This window comes from Hirundo rustica, chromosome 6 (genome assembly GCF_015227805.2).
Source record: "Hirundo rustica isolate bHirRus1 chromosome 6, bHirRus1.pri.v3, whole genome shotgun sequence".
Taxonomy (NCBI): domain Eukaryota; kingdom Metazoa; phylum Chordata; class Aves; order Passeriformes; family Hirundinidae; genus Hirundo; species Hirundo rustica.
This window is the reverse complement of record NC_053455.1, coordinates 40180843-40205290: the sequence shown is the minus strand read 5'-3', so window position 1 is coordinate 40205290 and position 24448 is coordinate 40180843. Positions and strand designations below refer to the sequence as shown.

General features: G+C 39.2%; 1 protein-coding gene across 13 annotated transcripts in view; it reads left to right on the top strand.

Annotated features, from left to right (window-relative positions):
- The window catches only part of CELF1 (CUGBP Elav-like family member 1), a 61905-nt gene that overhangs the window by 17863 nt on the left and 19594 nt on the right, over positions 1 to 24448 (top strand). For 7 of the 13 annotated variants that reach the window (XM_040066667.2, XM_040066664.2, XM_058420903.1 and 4 more), the window contains 7 exons: positions 15666 to 15853; positions 16618 to 16700; positions 17096 to 17144; positions 20250 to 20384; positions 20593 to 20672; positions 21050 to 21211; positions 22536 to 22617. In XM_040066667.2, the coding sequence (XP_039922601.1) occupies positions 15676 to 15853; positions 16618 to 16700; positions 17096 to 17144; positions 20250 to 20384; positions 20593 to 20672; positions 21050 to 21211; positions 22536 to 22617 (769 nt within the window). In that variant the 5' untranslated portion in view covers positions 15666 to 15675. The remainder of the gene's footprint in view (positions 1 to 15665; positions 15854 to 16617; positions 16701 to 17095; positions 17145 to 20249; positions 20385 to 20592; positions 20673 to 21049; positions 21212 to 22535; positions 22618 to 24448) is intronic. The other 6 variants (XM_040066674.2, XM_040066673.2, XM_040066670.2 and 3 more) reach the window with 3 other exon arrangements.

Below are 24448 nucleotides of genomic sequence, written 5' to 3'. Positions count from 1 at the left end.
ATTATTAACTCTACAGAGATATATCAGAGTAAAAATGACGGCATTCTGCTTCTGGTCTGGTACAGAGAATAAAAATGAGGAGTCAGCTTTATTTTGAGATAGGGAGTCAATCCTACTTCTGGATTGACTCTTGTCATATACTTATTTACCATGCTGAAACATGTCTGTGTTCAAATAAAACTACTACAGATACAAGCCCCTTCCAAAATGGAAGTCTTTGGTACTTCCATGGAGATAAAAATGGGCATTAAAAGAATGTAGATTGTCCGATGATAATCATGGAATCTTTAAGGTTGGAGAAGACTCTTAAGATCACAGAGTTCAACCATTAACTTAACACTGCCAAGTCTGTCACTGAACCTGTCTCTAAGCACCACATCTGCACATTTTTCAAGTACCTCCAGGGATAGAGATTTTAACACTTCCCTGGGCAGCCTGTTCCAATGCTTAACAACCCTTTCAGTGAAGAAATTATTCCTAACATCCAATCTAAACTTCTGGTGTGACTTGAGGCTATTTTGTCTGGTCTTGTTACTTGGGAGAAGAGACTGACCCCCACCTCAGTACAACCTCCTTTTACGTAGTTGTAAAGATACAAAGATCTCCCTTCACCCTTCTTTTCTCCAGGCTAAACAACCCTAGCTCATTCAAGTTCTTCCCATAAGACTCATGCTCCAGACTCTTCACCAGCTCCACTGCCCTTCTCTGGACATGCTCCAGCCCTTCAGTGTCCTTCTTGTACTGAGGAGCCTAAACCTGGACACAGCCCTTGAGGCGTGGCCTCACCAGTGCCAAGTACAGAGGGGCAATCACTGCCCTGCTCCTGCTGGCCACATTATTGTTGATCCAGGTCTTCTTGGCCACCTGGGCACTGCTGGCTCATGTTCAGCTGCTGTCAACCACCTTCCTGGCTCCTACTCTGCTGTGCAGCTTTCCAGCCCCACTTCCATCAGCCTGTAGTGCTGCCTGGGGTTGTTGTGACCCAAGTGCAGGACCTGGCACTGAGCCTTGTTGAGACGCACACGGTTGGCCTCAGTCCATCGATCCAGCCCACCCTGATCCTTCTGCAGAGCCTTTCTATCCTCTGGCAGGTCAACACTCCAACACAACTTGGTGTTACCTGCACACTTGCTGAGGATGCACTTGATCCCTTTATTCAGACCATTGATAAAGAGATTAAACGGGACTGGCCTTGGGACTGAGACCTGGGGATCGCCAGTGATGACCAGCCATCAGCTGGATGTAGCTCCAGTCACCACCACTCTCTAGACTCAGCAATCCAGACAGATTTTACCCAGCAAAGAGTACACCCATTCACTTCATGGGAAGTCACTTTGTCCAGGAGGCTGCTGTGGGAAACAGTGTCAAAGGCTTTATTGAAGGTCATGTAGACAACATCAAAAGCCTTTCCCTCATCCACTCAGCAGGTCACCTTGACATAGGGAGATCATGTTGGTAGAGCAGGACCTGCCTTTCAGAAACCCCTGCTTGTTCTGTGTGTGTTGTGTGAAAGCACTCAGGATGATCTGTTCTGACCCCGTCCCAGAGGTCAGGCTCACGGGGGGGCTGGATACCTTGAAAAATACTAGACTTGTTATCAAAGGCTAAGGCAAAAAAGGCTCTAAGTACCTCTGCCTTTTCGTCGTCCTTTTTCACTGTTTCCCTCTGCATCCAGATGGAGATTTTCCCTAGCCCTCTCTTTGTTGCTAATGCGTTTTGAAAAACATTTCTGAAAAACATTTCTTGTTGTCTTTTATGGCAGTAGCCAAATTAAGTTTTAGTTGGGCTTTGGCCCTCCTAATTTTCTTCCTGCATAACATCAGGATGTCTTTGTATCTCCTTCCAAGTTGCCTGCCCCTGTTCCAAAGGTGATGCACTCTTTCTTTCCCCAGCTTAGTTCCAACCAAAGCTCTCTGTTCAGCCAGCCTGGTCGTCTTCCTTGCTGGCTCATCTTTCAGCACGTAGACCTGCTCCTGAGCCTTTAGGATTTCCTTCTTAAAGCACGTCCAGCCCCCCTGGACTTCTTTGCCCCTCAGGACTGCCTCCCAAGGGATTCCATCAACTAGTCTCCTCCTCAGGCCAAAGTCTACCCTCCAGATATCCAGGATGGCCGTTCTGCTGGCATTACCTCCTTACTTCTCCAAGAATCAAAAACTATCAATTTGTGATTGTGATGCCCAACACAGCTTCCAGCATCACCCACTAGACCTTCCCTATTCGTAAACAGCCGGTCCGTGGGATGCCTTCCCTACTGGCTCCCTCATTATCTGTGTCAGGAGGCTACCATCCACACACTCCAAGAATTTCCTGGACTGTTTCCTCTCTGCTGTGTTGTATTTCCAGCAAACATCTGGTGAGTTGAAGTCCTCCACAAGAACAAAGGCTGGTGTTAAGGAGACTTCTCCCAGCTGTGTGCGTTGGTGTAGATGCACTTCAGTTGGGCTATCAATCCTGCTGCCTTTTCAGGTAGAGAAGCTGTAATTCCTGCATGAAACTTAGAAAGCATTTTGGTTCTTCTGCTGTAAAAAGTTAATTCTTCCTCAATACTTCTAAAGCCATTTATAGTTTAGGGAAGTAGATATAAATTTATTTGATGATAGAATTATTTGTTTGTTAGAAGGCATTGGTCAGAGTAGTATTCTTCATTCTTTCTGGGCTTAGCTCTTCCTGAAGTTGAAACCTACTACGGTATCTAATGGTTATTTAGAGCTTATTAAAGAGTAAATGTTTAAATTGACATAGCTGTATTTTCTTAGTTGATTAGAAAAATTGAGATACATATATCATACTGATTGTCTTGACTCTAGAGGTACTTTTTCAGAAATATACTCTCTGGCACTTAGACTGTGGTCCTGAGTGGCTTAAAAGCTAGTGAAGTTTTGCAGATGGCTGCTTATCCAAAATAGGCAGCAGAAGTCCCAGTTTTGATTAAGAGACAAAATACAACTAAATCAATCTCATTTCTTCTGTACCAGGAGTGATCCTGGAACTTCTCTTGTTGCTTCTGTTTTTACCTTGCAATGTATGTGGTAGGCTGAATTGTTTGTCTTTTCAGGGACACCACATCCCACTTCCATTCCACTCTCCTCATGGACAGTGCTGGAGCTCCACCTGCATAGCCTCATGGCAAGGGGAAATGATGTCTTAGTGTGTTCTAAGTTAGTGCTCAGTCAACATAAAAATTATTATTGCAGCAATTACTATTTAAAGTGTGTAATGTGCTCTCCTGGAAAGCCCCTGTCTAGGCTACATTTGAGCTTTCTTCAGGTAACATGCAACAAAAAGCTTTTCTTTGGATAAAATGAAATGAGAGAGAAATAGTGACGTTTTGTAGTGTAATATTATGTTTGTTTCTGGTATTGTTTCTATCTGGTACTATTCATGAAAACAATTCGAGATTAAAGAACTCCTCAGAATGGCTTGTGCAGCTGTTCTGCTGGCTGCAAAGGACAATGAAACTTGAGACTTGTTGCTTTTAGTCCGAAAGGCCTTTTGAAACTTAGAAGAAAATAAAAGACTATCTGAAAAAAATTTAAACGTGTCTAACTGCTATTCTAAGATATTTCAGTAAGGAGTATAATAATTTGTGGTTTGTTCCTTTGAGTTAAGATAACATTCTACATTTCTTAAGTAAAAAACACTGACTCTGGCCAGGTCTTACTTTAAGGTTTTAGTTTACACGTACACAAGATGTGTTGCTTGCCATAAACTTAAAGGCAGTTTTGATTCAGAGGTTCTTCTCCTGCAGGTTAATATAAATAATATAAAAATATGAAAATATTTGTACATGGTATTGTCCTGGAATTGTATAGGTGGTTCTCTTGTTCCCCTTGGGTCACAAGGGGAACACATTTACACAGCCTTCTCTGTTTAAATGTAGTTGCTTGGCCTGCTGTAATGCTTTTTGGCATGTTTGGCTTGAGGACAAGCAGACTGTTGAGAGCTTTCCAAGAATGACTGGATTTCCAGGTCTTTGCTAGAGGAATAATTTCTGGCTCTGTTTCAGTGTCAGAAGACTGTCCTAAAATGTGTGGATGAGTCCTTAAAAATCTGGCAAATATGGTAGAGATTGCAAAACATTTTTTCCAGTGTATCTTTTTGACTAAGTACAGAGCTGCAGATTCACGTTATACAGGAAAGGACAAGAAAATACAAAAAGGACAGAAAAATATCTGAAACCAGATTTATAGGTACTGTGTTTGTATTGACAAGGTAAAAAAGTTGAAACATATTTAAAGTTTTCTGTTCCACAGAATTGCTTGCAGGATTGTTTCTTGCACAGAAAGATGGGCAGAAGTTTACATTCAGCTATTTCTATCTTTAAAAAACAAGCAAAACAAACCAAACTCAGAGGCAACATTTCAGGAAAAGAAAGAGGGCAAAGATACACTTAAGGTGGGATCTGTGCTTTGCCTTCAGCACAAGATTGCTTGCAAGCCCTATATTCTTATTCTCTTGCAGTAAAGATTTGAGCATTGTAGTGCGTGATTTGTCCCCTGTATTTCAGTGTCTCAGGGTCTGAATTCAGTCAATTAAAAGAAAGGGTGCAAGGGGAAAACTCAAACCTTGCCACTGCCTTAAATGTTCCATCCTGTCCCCTGTCCTTCCACAGGGTAAAAATGTGTGTCCTCTCTTCTTATACTCATTTCCTGCTTTGTCTCCTGTGTAATACAGCTGCCTTAATTTCCTCTTTACTATTGTTGTGACCAAGCCACTTTTCCTACTTTCTCAAGAAGTTTTTTCTGTCTGCAATGTCAAAGTGTCTACAAGTCTTTCCGATCTCTCTTAGGTACTTAAGGCTTCCATAGTTTTTTTGTCTCTTGCAAAGTGAAAGCATTTTTATGTTCTAGCATTGTGATTATAAAGATTCAAAATGCTTCTCGAAATCAAACTACTGGAATGTTGCCATATGTTAAAAAAATACAGTTTAAAATTCTATTTTCTTTTATGTAATTTTACATAATTTTATGTAAAATTTCTTTTAAATACCTTACTGTAGGGTTTAAGCAGTATCTGAAATAGACATTTCATATCTATTTACAAAACAACCCAAAACAAAACAAACCAGAACCTAGAGGTAAGGATAAAGAGCTTTAATTGTTTTCTTTCTGTTATTGTTGTCTTTAGTATACTAGAACAAGGGGAAGAAACCTGTACATGTCTGCTTTAAAAGCAGTTGCCCTGGGATACATCAATGCTTTTTCCTATATTAATATCAATTATTAATTGTAAAATGTCTTGCAAAGAGGGTTAAGCATGTGATGTTTACTCCTTCTCTGTGATTTGACAAAATTAATTTTTCTAGGAAACCTGCATTAAGGCTTGTTATCTTTTCTACAGGTACTGGTGCTCTAAGGGCTTGTCCTGCATTAATTGCTTCAAATTCATTATTTGGTCTTTTAGCAGTTTGTTTGCTTATATGCTTTGTGTCTGGTACCTTTAATACAGTGTCTTCTCAGCCAGACATCTGTTGTCTTCTTTGCATCGCAGTAAGTTTTCCTGTGTCCTGTGCCTTAGTGTTAAATTCACAACTACGATTTCTCTCCCTCTGCATTCCCATAGTCTGAAAAAGATGTGGAAATCTGCAAAATAAACAAAATGTATCAGGGAAAGACAGAAATGTAACATAAATTTCAGATGACTATTCTGAAGGCAACAACTGAAAACTTTAGTTACAAAATTAAACATAGCAAAACAAAATATATTACAATATAAGGAAAAGAAAACAATTCAGGTTCCTCTTCTTATATTTCTATGAATATTAATGTAGGCATGTAATAGAACATTGGGGAATGGGTATATATGAAGGAGATAATTAAACACCAAAGAGAAGATGAAGTTTCTAGGAAACTGTCTTAATTTGAGGGTTTTACTTACATATAGGCATCTTTTTTCCTTATTTCACTGGGCTAATGCAGTAGTCTATTGTCCTAGTGCTGGACAAGTACTCTTCTTGAAAACAGGGTGAGTACATGCTTTGTGCTTTTGGAAAAATCCACATATACTAACTGAAGTTGTCTATCACTCTGTACTTAACACTATAGCAGACTAATATTTGAAAGTCTTTGGAGGTTTTTTATGTAAAGGAAATAATTAAATAAGTACAGATTCTGGAAAGACAAGTTGTGATATACCTCACAGCAATGCTGTGAAGGCTATCAGCTTTCGTATTCCCCACTGACAAGATGGTAATGAGAAATTTTATGGTCAGAGATGGGTGTTTTCGGTCCCTGTCAGGAGGTAGTCTCATGGCCTGGCTATTCCATTTTTCTCTCTTTGGTAAGGCCTGTGCAAGCCTTTGTAGCATCATCACTGAAGCAGCAGACACAGCTGCAGCGGGTCAAGCACTGGGTTGGCAGCCTCATGGTGCTGTGTTAGCTGACAGCTGTGCACTAAGAAATTAAACTCAGGGTAGCATCATGCAGCTGCTCTGTCCTAGAGAAGCAGATCCTTGTCTGCAGAGCTGTGCTCTGCTCACATCGCAGAATTCCAATACCCACAGCCCCGTCAGGATATTTACAGCACGATCCTGGGTCCCCTCTCAGGCAAGCAGATGAAGAGGCAATGTATCAGAAGGTGAGAGGAAAACTGATCAGGTTTGTAGGCCACTGCCTTAAACTTTGTGGGCTTCATTCTTGTGTTATAAGAGGGTCCTATGAGTGGTAATTCAGCATCCAAGCTCTAGTTAGACGTGCTGTCAGTAGCAGCTACTGGCAGAGCAGGACCTAATTGCACTTTGGGGTGGGGTTTTTTTTTGGCTTCTCAGATTTGAACAGATTTTGTAACCTGTTTCCTGGTAGATAAGCTCTCTTATTGCAGAGCTACTGTCTGCATTTGGTTGTCCTCGGGAGTGAGCCAGATATTGAGTGTATCACAGATTGAATTTGTTCATCAGTTGTGTGGTGGTATAGTGGAAGCAATTGCAAGGCATTTTAAAAAGAAGGGAGAGTGTGTATACTGGTTTCTGTCTGTGCTTTCACATTTCCTGAAGTCCAGAGGTGTGGAGGTTGGGGTTTTTTGTTGTGTAGTTTGTGGTGTTGGGGGAGCTATTGGGGAGGGTTTAGTGTTACTTACTAAAGCAATTGAATATAGTGCAGATATTTTTAATGAGCACTTACATCATATGTGTATTGTTCAGTTCTTGAGTAGCTTCAACATTACAGCTCTTCTCTGGTTTGTGGTTTTTTTTTTTTTTTACACAGTGTGGTTTGTTTGGTCCTAACACAAATGCGTAGGCAAATTCCTGCTTTTTGGCATGTTCTAGACATATCATTGCCATTCACAGGGGCAGTGATAACCTGTAGCGTTTGTTATCACCACAGAACTGACTCAGTGGTCTCTCAGCCTCTCTGTTATAAGCTCAGAACCTCACCTGTTGTGGTTTTTCTGGTAGCCTCTGGTGGGTCTCTTCCAAGTATTTGTCTAATCTCTTCTTCCACTCACATAAGTGTGTTGCATCTGCACTATCCTGCTAAGGAGTTCCAAAAAGATACTAACCTGTGTGTGAAATACATCTTTCTCAGAGGGGGAATGCTGTAGTATCAGTCATTAGGATTTTGCTTTCTTGGCTGTCATTTGAAAAGTTGGTTTGGAGATACAACCCGCCTGAGGCAATAGCCACGTGTGCCCTCTGACAGTTTATGCAGTCGTGTGCACTCACTTCACTGCTTGTTGTTTGAAGTAAGAGGGACACCTAGACTGTTCAGACCAATAAATGTATGGCAGTCAAAGCAGAACTTTTTGGCATTACCAGTTCCCTGAGGGAGCCTGCAAGAAAGGTGGGAGACAGTTTACAAGGGCGTGTAGCAACAGAATGAGCGGGAATGGCTTCAAACTGAGAGTAGGTTTAGATTGGATGTTAGGAAAAAATTCTTTACTATGAGAGCGGGAGGTACTGGAACAGGTTGCCAAGAGAATTTGTGGATGCTCCATCCTTGGGGATGTTTAAGCCCAGGTTGGATCAGGCTCTGAGCAACCTGGTATAGTGAAAAGTGTTCCAGTCCATGGTAAGGGGTGTTGGAAATAACAGCTTTAAGGTCCATCCCAACCCAAGCACATCTATGATTCTGTAATTGTACAATTCCTTCTTGAAAACACTTGAATCCACTGTTCATATTCAAATTAATTTGTCAGACCAAGAAATGTCTCAAGGCATTAAGTTCCTAATAATTTAGCATTAAGTAAAGGGGAAGTGAAAACAGAACATACAGCTCTTGCTCTTTTCCCATCAATGTGAACTGGTCTGGCTGTTGGCTGTGGTCTACACATATATAAACAGGGAAAAGTCACTGAAGGATCTTGAGATATATGAGATTTAGTCTAAGAAGGTATGACATATCCATAGGAAGAACTTTATTTTATTTTAGATTCCGCTTTTGGCATGTATTGGCATATTTGTGTTAAGGACCACCTCTCTAGTGTGGGGGTTTATTGTATAGCAAACAATATTCTCAGATCTCAGTCCTCCAGAAAAGCATCACTTGCCTCCTGGTTTGTCCATCTGGAAATTGGATAGCTAAGGGAAGTTGCTTGGATTTTTGCATTGAGTTGGTACAAAACTGGGAACAAAGCCTTCTCTTCTACCACAGCTTTCAATACCTTGATTTCTCTCTGAAGTACCATTTTCAAGCAATAAGTCTTTCCTGACCATCTTAACTCAGAACCTCTTTATCTAACAGGCTTTCAGAGGTATAGGACTTTATATACTGCTTTGCTGCCTCATAGTTGTGATATCAGTGGCTACAGAGAAGCAGTAATTTTATGTGGTTAATTCAAACATTGTCTTCCATATCGGTTTTCATATCAAGAATTCGTGCTGCATTTGTTGATTTGGAAAGGTAAAAAGTTGTGACTAGGGACACTGAGAACTGCCAGACTGGACATATTCTGGTCTTTGATTTCTTTCTGGTAATGCCTAGGACTATGTGCATTAGACAAATGGGTCCAAAATCTTTATTGATTAGGTGGTGTTTAAAGATGAAGCTACTTAGTTGTTCCTTCCTAATGTTAAGTAGAAGGGTTAATTCTTATATGCAGTATTTTGAGGCAGATAACACATGGGTTATCTGTTTTAAAAAAAACAGTTGAGATTTTTATATATGTGCAGTAAATAAAAGTGGGAAAAACATCCCTGCATACATCCAATTATGTTCAAGATTGTCAAGCTTTGACAGGGTTACAAAAGTCACCACCACTAAATATTGTCTATGAATTTAGTAAGAAGTGTTCGCTCTTAACAGTTTCAATTTGCCTTTGCTAGACTCCTGTTTTACTCCCGTGAACATAGGAAACTCCAACTGCTTTGTGAATTGTGGGGAAGGAGATTCTGTGTGAAGTGAATACTGCATAGCAGGAAGAACAGATAAGCATATGTATTTGAGGAGACCCATAAACAAATTGAGAGAAAAATCTACCTGGATGGATTTCCTGTCTATCTTTTTATAACCTTCACTGTTTAGAATTAATTAGAATAACAAGTTTGTTCACTTTAGTACAAAGTTTCATCTACTTTTTCAAGAAAAATAATTCCCTAACTTTTCAAAATAAATTTTATATAATTTACTGCTATAATTTGTCTTTACTATCAAAAAAAAGTATATTTAGCTGCTGTTGCATTTTTCTTTTTTTAGAGTACTTAGGCAGAGAAAGACTCGTCCTACAAGCCTGAAGGCTTGGGTGACTTGTTTCATCTGCTGGTAGGGAGCTGGGAGTCCTGGGCATTCTTCAGTCAGACAAAAGTTCATAATTCATTCCTTTTGAGCTTTCACAGAATTAATTGAAGTAGAAGCTACAGGACTTCATTCACAAGCCAGAGAAGTCGATCAAGAATTTATTGATATACTTCAAATAATTTTCCCCAGGAATATTTTGAGGAACGGGAGGGGGGAAAAAGCTTATAGTAGGATCGACTTTTAGAATTAAATTTACTTCCCTAATTTGTAAAAATTCATTTGCGTCTAGATCTCATTTATCTGCTCTCAGATAAATGCATAAGAGGGAGCACTGCAAAACTTTGGTATTTTCAAGGTAAAGGCAGTAGTCTTCCGCTCCTATCCCTTTTCTCTACCTGGGAACTTCTACAAAAGTTCCTATAAATAAAATGTTTTTCAGTTAAATTAATCTGAATTGTAGGCAGCCCAAAAATTTAATGTATTTTGATGATAAATTCAATATTCGCAATGTGTCGGATTTGTGTACCCACACAGTGCATAACGGTCAAAGAGATTGGCAGAGGAAGAAACTGCAGTTTTGGCAACTAGGTAAGAGGCTTTTTGTACCCAATGAGGCATGGGGAGACAGTTTGGATTTCAACACAGGCAGAAAACATTCTGACCACATGCTTACACGACCAACAGTGAAACAACAAAATATTGACAAGCAGCTACTGTATTTTGATGCGTGTAACCTAGGGGTTATCAGTTTAAAAACAAAACTGCAATTCAGCAGCACTGTAAGAATCTGGATATGCACAGATAATACCAGGGGAAGTTTATTCTAGGACCTGTCTCCTTCAGAGCTTCACAGTGTCTGATTTCCCCATAGCCTGCATCCTTTCCCATAGCTTGCTCTCACCATACCATAAGTCCTTCAGCTTTAGATTTGTGTATGCTGTCTGAGTACAGAATGTATAAAATAAAAGATGGTATTATCTTCAGCTTTCAGACTTAATTACTCATTAGAAATAGGCTTTCTTAGGAAAGAAAATATGATACAGGATTTTTGGTTTTGTGGTAAATTTTTGGTGTTTTTTTGCCCTAGGATGTGATGTAATTCTATAAACTTCAAAGCAAAAAACTTTCAGCGTTTGTACGCTGCAGTCTCTGAGGAGCAAATAAAATGACACATTCTACAGCATCATCTAAGACTTCAGAAGTAAAAATAGAGATCTAACGTGTAGTATGTGGAAGTTTTTTTAATGTTCATATTGTCAGATGACCACCACATTTAAATGTGTAGCTACAGTCCATGGGGCTTGGAATTTCAGACATTGTTTCTGTTATCCTTTCAATAGAAACAGTCAAAGAATGGATCTGGAAGCCAGCAGGAATTTGACATCTGAGCAAAAAATAAGTGTGTTTGGTTCCCTTACTATTCTTTCTTTGTGAGAAATGGTTAGGATGACTTCTGCTTTTTTCTGATTTTAAAGAAACACTTTTTCCTCATTTAGTAATTATTTCTCTGCAGTAATGAAATGCTACTTTTTTAATACTGCATCCTTTTCCACTCTTTTTAATATTTTCACAAGTGAAGTCTGTAAGTCTTTTAATTTCACTAGCTTGAAGCCTTTGGCTAAATAACTCTAAAGCAAACCCATTTGTACACTGTTTTGTCACTGAAGTTGCCATCATTACTTCAGAAGTATGGCACCCAGAGGCACTGATTGGCTAACATATCTTCAGGTATTTATTCACCATTCTGGTATTGATTCTTCCTTTCCGACAAATTGTGCCTATAATGTTGCAGTTTTGTCTTAATGGAACAAGAAGATGGGACTTTGATTTTGAGGAGCGGAGAGATGGGGGAAAGGGTGGGCATAGGATCAAATCATAACGGTATAATGATTTTGTTCAGTAAACTAATCAATCTCAGTAACATTTTAAAAACCCATTTTCTAGACTATGTGTTGCCAGCATTGTCTTTCATCAAACCTACAGTGAACATGGCAAGTGAGGCATTTTACTGGCTGCTGGAAAGAGCTAAAGATGAGTAAAAGACCAGAAGGAATGAGTTCTGGTCTTCCTGGATAGGGCCAGAATTTACAGTGTTGATCATCTAGGAATCACATGCTATAATCTGTTCTAATCATATAAATCTGAAAAGTTTTTCTCTGCAGTCTCCTTTTAGACAAATGCATGAAATGGGCTCTAGAATCAATTTAACATTTGAATATGATGAATATAACAGGCTTTACTCAACATGGCATTTCTCGAGTGGAAAGCCTGAAATATATGTCTAAAGGTAGATAGAACAATTTAATTTACTGAAAGCTGAAAAATTGACCTATGCTCCCTAATGGCTGTTTGCATGTTCTTAGCAATGGTGCTTAGCAGATAGCTTACACCTTTTTCTTTAAAGAGAAGGCTTTCTTGCATTTATCACATAGTAGGAGCATGCATGAAGTAGTTACTGTTGAATATGTGATGTGTGAGAAATTCATGTCCTCTCTTATTTTGCAGTGTATGCATATCTCTTTGTATTGCAAAGCCTAGCTCCTTTTAATTAACCTCACTGCTGGCAAAAGATAAGAAATGTTCTCTTTTTAATTTTTTTTCCAGCCATTGGAAACGTTATTTATGGGGAAAAAAAAAAAAAAAAAAAAAAAAAAAAAAAAAAAAAAAAAAAAAAAAAAAAAAAGATTGACATACTGTAACTGTGCAAGCTTAAATAAAGCTTTGTATACTGGCCAGTCAGAATAACTGCAAGTACACATTGCAGTCATTGATAGAGGAGAAAGATGTGATCACAGCTGCTCCAGCATGCAGTCCTTGATGCTCTGAGAGGTTATTTTGTGGTTATATCGACCATATATAAGGGTTTCTGGTCTCATCTTGGATTCCAATTAACCATTCCTCCTGGAGTGCTCCAACACACCCAGCTGCCTCTGCAGCACTCACTCCCCGCAATCAAATATTTCTGCATTTCACAGTTTTATCCAGATTATCTCCCCATTAGTTTGGGTTTTGGAGATTAACAAGCAGCCTGTAGTGCTTATATAAATGCATCTCATAGTTCCTTGATCAACATTCCATGTCTGTTTTAATGATGAAGCAGCTGAGGTGTTCTGATCAGTGTTCTCAAAGATTATAAAATGGTTTTCAGTAAATCACTGGGTTTTTTTCCCTTTCTTGGCTATTTATAGACTCTGTATATCGGGGTTTTTAGACAAAGTAGTGTTTCCAGAACAGTGTATATTTGGCTTCTATAAAAGGAATCGGTTTTGATGTTCTGTGGTTGTTGAGGAATTTTTGAATAATCAGATCTTCCTGGCTTTCGTTTTTTGGCAAGTTTGGAGAAGAACTGTAGTTGGCTATTTTGACACAGAAGTTGAGAGTGTCAATAGTAGAGCACAAGGAGAAGAGAGTGAAATCAGCTATTAAAAATATATATGGTGAAGGAATCTCTTGACTTCACACCTTAGTATTGCTGATTTGGAAAGTGCTTGTCTGAACTTCAAGGCCTTGGTCTGCCATTTTGGGAGACAAGGAGTTAGTTGGGGGTGGAAAGACTGGAGTTTGTATTCTTTCTGCTCTGTTGCCCATTGCTATCTTCATGGATCTGACACTCTGTTTATCTGACAGTGCACTCAGTACTGCTTCGCCAGGGAAAATTGCACAAAACAAGCCTAGTGCATCAGCATTTTCATTGTGTATTAAGCTGAGCCTCCCTTCACATGGTCACATCCCCTTTTTAATCTGGGATTCCATGTCCCTTTCCCAGTCCAGCCTGTTTCTGTGGTGTCTATTGCTGGTCTCCCTGAGCTTCTGTTTCTGTGGTTTGAGTGTTTTTTGTGTGGCTGAGTGTTAAGACCTGCAGGACTTTTGGAAGTGGTGTTGTTGGGGGTTAGGCAGTACATTGATTTAGTGTTAGTAGTTTGTCATAGACTGAGGGGATGGCTGCGTTCAAGTTGGATTTCCTCCCAGAGATGATGGTGGACCATTGCTCCTTGAATGCAAGCCCTGTGTAAGTATTTTCATGTCTAAGTTATAACTGAAATGCTAGGTGGAATTGCTGTCTCAAGCCCCTGCTGTCTGTTGGGGCAGAGAGGGACAGGAAGGGGACACAGGAGAGCCTGCAGTTTGGTTTCTTGAAGAAATCCTAGTGGTCAGGGAAGATTGATTTGGTTTCTGGATTGGGGGGGAAATGGTCTGATAATTGTGGTGATAAGGACTAAGGAGGAATAAAGCTGTTTGATGATATTGTTTATAGTATGCTACAGGTGCTGATATTATAAAATGGATTATTGAAATCACTTGTGGGGAGAACAGTTTCTGTTCTTCCCTATTATTGACTCCAGACTGAACCTTTTAGTTAGGAGTAAAATATTCTTTGAATACTGTTGAGGTCATATTAAGAGTTGCCCAGTTAACAGGAGCCATGTTGTGCTCTTGAAGCTACCCACGGAAGGTAGGGCTGAAAATTATTGTTGGAGAGGATAAACAATTTCCAATTGTTCTTAAATGAAACTAGAAGAGCTAGTTTACATCTTTGTAAAAGATGGTGTTTCCCTTGGCTATTTGGAGAGGTGCTGGCCCTTTCTGAGTGGAAAGGTGGAGAGGAGTGAAAGGATTTATGATGATTCTCTTCCCTCCTAGGAAGAAGCTTTGTTGTTTTTGAGCTCTGTTCATACAGCTATAAAATTATGAGCTTTCCCTAACATCAGTTTTTCCTTAGGCTCTGAACAGCAGTGTATTGATGGGAAAAAGTGCTAAACAGTACTGGGCTTGGATTTTTTTAATTCTTTTCGGGGGGAATACAATTTCAGATGGACTGTGAGAGGAATACTGTTTACTATCATGTGCAGTTAATAAGCCATTCAAACTATCTTCAGAAGAACAAAGCAGAGATGAAGAGAACTGGCTACTCTGGAAGAAGACCACCTGTATTCTTCAACAAAGAGTTTGGGGGTGGGGGGAATCATTGTATGGCTGCTGTTCCACTCCCCATGTCCTTTCTAGATTATGCTGGGATTGGTCAGCTATTTTAACCAACTAATCACTACAGGTACAATAGGATGTCAGTACAGTCAGACTTCTGCAGGGAGAGGTGCTCTGGTGTACCAGGCTAAGAGTACTGATAACAGACATCACTCTGCACCTAACAAATAATGAGGAGTCAATACACTGAGCAGTGCAGGACATGTCAACTGGCTGAGCAGAGCATAACACAGCCTTTATTAATAGGGTGTAAACTGCTCTTTTGGCTAAACAGAATGCCTTGGAACCTATTGAGAATTCCCATACTCAAAACTTTGGTGTTGTAGTCTAAGAAGCGATTTTTTTTTCTGTGTTAGGATCCTGACATTATTGAACCTGATTCAGTCTGTGACTAACTGCATTGTCCAATCCCAGCCTTTTCATGTACAGTCTAAGCCTGGGGTTTTGCCAGTTATTGTTGAAAGCTCCCTAGTTTCACACAGAAGTATTGCCTTGTAAATCTTTAAAGAAACTTACCATTGGATCAGTTGATTCTCTGTTTGCAGATGGCTCTTCACTTTGGGAAGCAGTTACAATTAGTCCCATTTAAAACCATAATAACATTCTCTCATTTTCAGAGATTACTGATAGCTTTGGTAGTTTGTAGGTAAACTGAGTTTAGGTTCCTTACGGTTCTGGTTTCTTCTTCTGTAAAATTTTACATGGTTGCACTAGTGATATTTTTCAGTTATCTCAGCAGATTATATCTTGAATCCCAGATATTGACTGCATTATGGGAACAGAGTTTCAGAAAGCTGTGTAGACTGTGTTTGGTTTCCAAGTATACAGCTTGCCAATGAATGTGAATGTACTCTGGTATACATACTGGGAATGTGTAAGAGTTTCTCTTTACAGGTATATTTTCATCATACACATTTATATATGTGTAGAAAATTCTTTTTTCTTTAATTATGCTGTAAGCATGCTTTTGTATCAAGATATAAACCAGAAATTCCTTCTTGTTTTTCGTAGCTCAAAGAAAATGAACGGCACACTGGATCACCCAGACCAACCTGATCTAGATGCTATCAAAATGTTTGTGGGTCAAGTCCCACGGAGCTGGTGTGAGAAGGATTTAAGAGAACTTTTTGAACAGTATGGTGCTGTCTATGAAATCAATGTCTTGCGGGACAGGAGCCAAAACCCTCCTCAAAGCAAAGGTGAGAACTTCTGAACCTCTTTTTTGATACTCGGGGTTTCAGCCACTTTCACATAGTTGCAGTCTTAGCTTTGTGTTTATTCAAACAACCCTGTAGGAGCTCTGTGTGACCAGGTGTGCATGCAAGCCCAGACTTTATAAAGTATTTAAGTACGTTTGTCTAATTATACTTGAACTGTGATCCAGTCATTAGCTGAGCTCAGAAAAATCATAATTTCTTTTAGAGCTCAGTACTGATGGAGATGCTTGAGGAGTATAGATTATAATTGCAAAGCAGAGCATCCAGTAATACTGTGCTGCTCCAGAGCATCACTGTGATGCTGTGATATGATAAAAATGTTGCTGGATGGGACGCAGTTTCGGATAAAAATGAAATTGGGGTTTTAGTTGTTCGTGTTCACCAAATACTTGTAAACGTTAAATCCTTACTAGATTTTGTGCCTGGATTTGCATTTCAGTTATAGGTAATATTTCCTGAGAGGGTAGGTAGGGTTTTGGTACTAGGAAGTAACTGTGTTTGAAAATGAAGTAGCCAACAGATGTATCTAAGTGTTTGTTTTAATGGTGTAGAGATGTTGGGTGAGTTCTGAACGTATTCTATTTTATTACACTTGGAAATCTTTTTTAAACTGTCACAAACAGTAGCACCTATCTGTTTCAATGCCTAACCTCTTCTACTTATCAAACATTTTACATTGGAAGGATGGAAGTGGGGCTTGCAATTTGTGTACAGCACTCCTGGCTAATATTTTGTTTCAATTGCAGGGTGCTGTTTTGTTACATTTTATACCCGTAAAGCTGCACTAGAAGCACAGAATGCTCTTCACAATATGAAGATCCTCCCAGGGGTAAGAGCAGAACCCTGCTTTCTTCACAGCTCTGTCTTGTTTCTCTGAGCTCCAGCACCACTGAAGCACAAACACATTATGTTGCCCTAAAATAATGTTGTAAAAAACTATTCAAAAGATCAGTGTTATGTAATAGCAGATATTATGGGAATTTTGGAGTATTAAAAAAAAATGATACGACAGTGAAGTGGGTGGGCATGGCTTTTATAATACTCTGAGGAGGAATGATGGTATATAATTAGGAAAGCCTTTCTTGGAATTTTTGTAGTGTTGCATATATACCTCTCTAGAGGCAATTTAGGCTATGATTTCTTTCTTTCACAATTCTTACTGGATGTATTTCATATAGAATGAAGTGAATGTATCTGGGATTAAATAATCTTTTTACATTTTAGATGCACCATCCTATCCAGATGAAGCCAGCTGACAGTGAAAAGAGTAATGGTAAGCTTTACTAAAGTCCCAGTTTGGTGTCATCATTTGTGCTAGTCAGGAAGCTTGAGGATTTCCCTTTTGCTTAACAGCTTTTGATGAAGTCTTGAATTGGAGGTCTGTTTTTTTTAAAAGAAAAAAAGTGAAAACAGAAAGGTGTGTTTTCAACAATAGGTAGTGTGAGTGATATCTCTCAAATTCCATGACTCAGAGTATCTCCCTACTGCTGCTTGTGGTAGAACCATGTTGTCAGTTAGGGAAACATCCAGTGAGTTCTTCTTTGTACTAAGGTGGTTTAAATCTTTGTTGGGGACATGGTCAGTGGGATTGAGTGCATCCTCAGCAAGCTTATGAGTGATGTCAAGCTGAGTGCTGTGATTGGTACCCAAGAGGGAAAGGAAGCCATCCAGAGGAGCTTTAACAGGCTGGAGAAGTGGCCTGTGCCAACCTCATGAAGTTCAGTAATGCCATGGTCATGCAAACATGGATACAGGCTGAGGATTGAGAGCAGCCCTGAGAAGGAGTTGGTGGCTGAAAAAATGAATATAAACAGGCAGTGTGCACTTGCAGCCCAGAAAGCCAGTAGTATCCTGGGCTGCATCTAAAGGAGGGAATAACAGATTCAGGGGGTGTTTGTCCCTCTCTGCTGTCATGAGACCCCATCTGTTGTACTGCATCCAGCTCTGGGGCCCCCAGCTTAGGACATGGACCTGCTCAAGCATCTTCAGGGAAGGGCCATCAAGATAATCAGAGGGATGGACACCTCCCCTATGAGGACAGGCTGAGAGAGTTGGGGTGTTCTGCCTGGAGAAGAGAAGGCTCCAAGGAGACCTTCTAGCAGCCTTCCAGTACCTGAAGGGGGCCTACAAGAGGATGTGGAGGGATTGCTGATTTGGATAGTGATAGCATAAGGGGTAATAGTATTAAACTGAAAAGATCTAGATTAGATTTTATGAAGAAATTCTTTACTGTGAAGATGGTGAGACACAGGGACCCATTACACAGAGGAACTGCCCCATCCTTGGAAGAGTTCAAGACCTGTCTGGATGGTGCTTTAAGCAGCCTGGTCTAGTGAAAGGAACTAGGTGATCTTCAGTCCTTTCCAAACCAAACTATTCTATGATTTTATGAAATCTAGAAATGCTTTTTCAAGTGTTTGTCCAATGTGAAGCAAGGCCTGTTGCAGCTAAGGTGAAAGTCAAAAATACTTATTGTATCATACAAGAGAGGTTGAGAATTAACAGCAGTTCAGTAGAGAAGAAAAACTGAATATTTCTGCACTTTTGCCATTTCAGTTGGAATAAGAATTTAGCATCTCCCACTGGGTAAATGATTATTTATCCATGCGTTTCCTTGTGAGTTTATATACACACATACATACATTCATGTTCAAACATGTATGTATCTCTATTGTTGCAACTTAAGCAAAGAAAGTATTCAGCAATCTGTAGCTTCAGCCTATCTAGGCTCCGCCAATTTTTTTTTTTTTCATTTGCAGTAGTTTTTGTTGCATCATGGAGAAGATAGTCCTGGTTTGAGAAAGCTTACCTCTTAATATAATTATAAACATGTATGGGTATCAAACAGTAGGAGTAATTCCATCTGCAGATTCCTCCGTGGGTATACAGGACATGTTCCTGTGTAAATATATTGAGAAAGGAGTCATTCTTTTGAAGTAGTTTTGGGAGGAGAACAGAATAGGATCTCTAAACTAAAACTAACCTTGCATGACAAACAAACACACATACAAATATCCTGGGAAAATAATGGAAAGTGAAAAAAGTATTCAGTGGAATTTTAGGATGGTAACTCTGAGGCTATTATTTAACTCTGAGGGTTAATAAAAAGTGAAGGTGACAATAATAAATAAGAAAGCATTAGTTACGAAAATATTTGAACTTGCCACCAAGACAAGGGATCTCTTGAACTAAAATGCACTGCTAAAATTATTTGAAAGCAGCTTTCTGCTCTAAGACTAGAAAATTAATTGGGTACAACATTAAGATTTAATGGCCAGTTAAAGTCATGCCTGCTGGAATAGTTTGGTGTCTTGGAAGACTCAACATATAAGTTGATTTCCCCTCACTGTAGCACTGAATAGGAAAATACTTTATTGAAGCTTCAAAATGTGGTAGAGCCTTCATCATACTACATTTTATATTGTGATGAATGTTGTATATCTAAACTGTTTTATATTTTCAAGTGATATTCTGAATAATTAACTTCATCCTCTAAAATAAAGTGTTTCAGAGGTGATTAGCATCCTTAAATAAGTAAATTGAAAATATAAAATTCTGCTCTGAATTCAAATTTACCCCACTCACTCAAGTGACCTTTAGCTGACATTAGTAGCAGCTAACTGAAAAGTTAAGAGAAAAGTCTTTCTGAACCATTTATTTTAAAACAGTGAAAGGTATTCTTCAACTCTAATGTATCCAATAGCATTAGCATTTAGAGCCAGGAAATGGTACCACACAGTTCATGGTTTGATTTGAGGTGTTATTTTTGTGCTTTTGGTGCAGATCAGAATGGGTGTATCACTAACAGAAGTAAAAGTGTTCTGTTTTAGCAACTGCTGTTGCTTCCACTGTTGAGAGAGGAGCATGAGGAAGTGGGCATATCTAAAATTGGGTGATTGGCATGAGGCTAAAAAAAGCTTTCTGCACTTCACTTGCTTGTTTATAGGCAGTTAGGTATATGTTGGTAGTCTAAAAATAGAAAAAGCAGAGGAAAGACAGTGAAAATGGTCCAATGAACCATATTCAAGCCTTCTCTCACCTAGAACTGAAGAGATACAGGGAAGTGCTGAATCTGACATACTTTTTTTCTTTTTTTTCTTTTTTTTTTTTTGATATATTCCTGTTGTTCAGGGACTTCACAAGCTAAAAGGAGTCAGGAAATCATAAACATAAAATCATGAAACAGAGATCTGTCAGGTTCATTGAAGTGCCTCATATGTATCCTCTTAAATTGAAGACAACAGTACATTACTGGGAATCTGGTTTTGATAAGCCCATATCCTAAACACAAGGGAAATAACTGCAGCTAATGGAGAAGACCTAAGATCTAGTAAGCACATATTTGCTGGTAATACTCTTTTATCTTTTGATTCCTTAGCAGTAGAAGATAGGAAGTTGTTTATTGGGATGATATCCAAGAAGTGCAATGAAAATGATATTCGAGTGATGTTCTCCCCCTTTGGGCAGATTGAAGAATGCAGGATATTACGGGGCCCGGATGGCCTGAGCCGAGGTAAGCAAAGCAAGAAGCCTTTTTGGCAGTTTGAGGATGCTGGATGCTGCCTTTTGCATCTCAGCCTCAAAAAAGCTCAAGCATTTGAGCTTTTTCTGTGATTCCAGCCTACACCCCCTCCCTGCCCAATAAGCATTTTCATTCCTGTATTCATCCCAATAATTGTGGAGGTAGTGAAAAACTTGGTTCCTTTTTGTTCTTTCCCCAGGTTGTGCATTTGTGACTTTTACAACAAGAGCCATGGCACAAACAGCAATCAAAGCAATGCACCAAGCACAAACCATGGAGGTAAAACAAGCTAGTGGGTGTCAGGGGCAGATGTAATTTGTCAGGCAGTCACTGTGGAGTTTCAGGGACTAGAGAACAGAGAGAAGTACAAGTGCAGTTGTGTGTGTCTTCACAAAAACTGCTTCTGGACCTTTGTGTTTGTTTTGCTCTATTTTTAGAATTTGAGATAGAAACTTCATGTGCAGAGAAAATACTAAAATACAAAATAGAATTAAAAGCAAACAAGCCGTGATGAAATGTGCTGTTGGAATATATATATATGTCTGTATGTATGCATAGAGGAGGAGGGGAATGCTTCCAGTGACTGGGTCTTAATTCAGTATTTTTGTGACTGCTGGGGATAGCAAGTATGTAATTGTTTGAATTGCTGTTTGCAGGGTTGCTCTTCTCCCATTGTTGTAAAATTTGCAGACACGCAGAAGGACAAAGAGCAGAAACGAATTGCTCAGCAACTTCAGCAACAAATGCAACAGATCAGTGCTGCCTCAATATGGGGGAACCTGGCTGGTCTCAACACACTTGGACCCCAGTACTTAGCAGTGAGTTTCTGATTCGGGTTCTTTTTGTGTCTTCAGGGATTGGAGTGTCTGACTGTCTTGCAGTGTTTAATATATTCATTTTTAGAAGGCTTCTGGTAGATAGTAGGTGAATTCTTAATCCCCATTTTGTGGATGAGAAGGCTGAAATTGTATTATGTGCTCTCATCTAGCTGGAGTATTTTTATGGGAGGATTTCAGCCCCAGTCACGGTAGCCCTAATTACTGAAATCTTGAGTTTTTCTCCTGCATTCTGTAGAATGTGCTTTTTCTTTATATAGTACTGCCTCAACATTTACCATGTAAATGCCATTTTCATGTCTATCTGATGACATAGTTCTTGTATTACTTTATCACTTTCCTTTATTTCTGTCATCCCCTTCCAGTGAAACCTGGAACAGTACTTGGTACTGTCCAAATAGAAAAGGTGATCAGTTTGGAAGCAGAGTAAATAAACCCAAACAACAACCAACTGAATGAAAGCAAACCGTACAGAAAATAGAGAGAAGCTACTCTCTTTAGCAAAAATGATGTAACAGAGGGTAGACTGCAGTTTCATTACAGTTGATTTTGCTAAAGGATGAACTTTTCAAAAACTGATGTGCTGTGACTCATGAGGGCGGCCAGAGTAGTTCTGACAACTGTATTCATGCAATATAAAGTCTGAGGAACAGAAAAGGAAAATTTTATCTCATTCATGGTATGATGAAACAGGGCAGTTCTCTTACTACTTTTTTAGTTTTGATAGATTGGGATTTTTTTTATAACAGCTAGTTAATGGAAAAAGGAATTGGAAATCTCTAAAAACTGTCTGAACTGAAGCTTAAAATGTCTCTTATGTCAACTGTGCATAAGGAGAGTAGTGGAGGTTCCCTCTCCTGGTGGCTCTTTGGTTTTGGTATGGCATTGCCATTTGTCCCATGCTGGCAGTGTCAGCTCTAAGGTCTGTTTTGAGGTAGCATATCCTTAGGGGTGGCAGACCTGCCTTAGGTGCTTTGAATAGGAATTCTCTCTCACTGCTGATTCTGCTGGTTTTGTCTTGGCATATTGGCTATAATTTTCCCTCAGCATTGCTGATGTTGAGTGTGGAAAGCAGTGTTCTGTAGCTTTGGCTGCCATGTGCTGCATGGGCTGTGTGGAGCTTCACTGTGGTGCTGCTCTGGCTGTGTTATTCAGGGAATTCTCTTTACGCTTTGCTGTGATGTGGTGCATGGGCTGCAGGAATTCATTTGTGACGGCGCTCTGGCTGTGGTGTGATGCAGTTTCTCCCAGAAGCAGAGCCAGCCCTCACTCTCACTCTTGTTTTGTTTTTTGGTGTAATGTCTAGCTTTATTTGCAGCTCCTTCAGCAGACAGCAGCTGCTTCATCTGGGAACCTGAACACACTGAGCAGCCTCCATCCAATGGGAGGTGAGTTTTCTTCCACCAGAAGACAAAGTCAGTGCCAATCAAAAGAGAACAAGGGTAAACAAAGTACCCAAAAAGCATTTTAATCTCATTTGAATAAGTAGTCCTGAGTTTGCCTAGTTCTTTGAAACGACAGGAATTCTCTGCTACAAGTGTGGATATTCCTTCTTAATCTTAGTTAACTATTGTCCCCAAGGTAAGTGGTGGTATCTCCCCAGCCTCTGGCATTTAAAATTATCTTCCCTTATGGGTAGCAAAAAGAATGCTCTCTGTATTTGTTTTCATCCAAACAGGTGCATATGTGAAGAACTTTGTTTTGAAATAGGTGCTCACTAATGCACGTTTTCAGTGATTCTAGATTCTTAGTTTTCCCATTTTCAATGCATTTAAGAACAAAGCATTTAAGTTGCAAATACACTGTTGTTAGGAATGTGAGCTAGTGCTTTGTTCAGATTCTTTTATTCATTAATTTGAATTACAGTTAATTATGCTATTACTGTTAGAGACAATCAGCTTCATAGATATGAGCCAAATTCCTTGCTGTGGACTGCTAGTCAGAATATTCAGTGAGCATAGCAGGCCTGGGGCTGTATATGGGTTGTCCCTTTTGTCTTCACACAATTGGGAATAATAAAACACATGTTAGCACCTCCATTCACCACATTCTCTAAATTCTTCTGCTGGCAGAAAAATCTATAGTTTTGATTTTAATATTGAAGACTTTTAACTTTTCAAATTGTCTCCTGGAGTTTTATTGTAGTTGCAAATATCACATGCCCTTTCTGTGCAGAAGTTCATCCAGAAATGTCTTTGTAGATCTGACTTGTGTTGGCTGGTGCACCCATCAGTAACAATTACAAGCATTTGCAAAGTGTTATATCTTCATTAGCAAAAATTTGGATTTATACAGAAGTTGATTCTAAATTCAGCTTCCTACATTGACTTCTTTCATGTTAGACCTCTTCAGAGATCATAGATGTAAAGCAATTTTTTTACAAAAAACATTGCAGTAATATCCTGTGTGGGGGTGATCTGTAATGAATTTTGTTATGCACATGATCCTGCCTTTTCCCCCCTCTTGTGACTGCTTAAAAACAAGATGTAATAAAGAAGAAAATAAAACAATAAGGACTGGGGCAGAGGGAAGAGGGTACCTAGCTGAGATTGAGAAGTTTCCGGGGTAATTCTGTCTTCACTATTAAAAACAAACAAACAAACAAAAAACTTTAAAAAATAGAAACCAGACATATAAATATTATGTTGCGTGGTTGTTCTGAATCTGTGATTCTCTACCAAAAAATTGTAGTTTTAAGGTCTTGATAACATCTCAGCTGATCTCCTTTCTTGAAATTCATAGAAAGAAAAATTAAGTAGGTAATTAGATCTGAAATTATATCAGACTTTGTAGACAAAATTTAATCTCGACGCTGTTTGAAAGCAGATGGGAAAACAGTGTGATGACAAGAGGACAGGTGCAGTGTGCACATGACAAACTGCTTCAGTAAGGAACAAGCTGCCCTGTTCTTCATTAGCTCCAACACTTGCACTTTTAACCCTCTGTAGCACAATAAAAGCAAAATAGAAAACTTTTTGATTTTAACTTCATGCTTTTATGTTACAATGAAATCTTGAGAATCTCAATAAAGGCAGAATCCACTTGTTTTGGGAACTAAATTTGCCAAAGGAAACAGATCCTGCCACAAACAAAAAACAATTGAAAAAGAGTTTAAAAAACAAACAAACTATACTAAAGGTATTAGAAGTACTTCAGAAAATAATTAGCTTATACTGCATTGTCACATTCTTATGTTGTCTATTTACATGCTTAAAATAC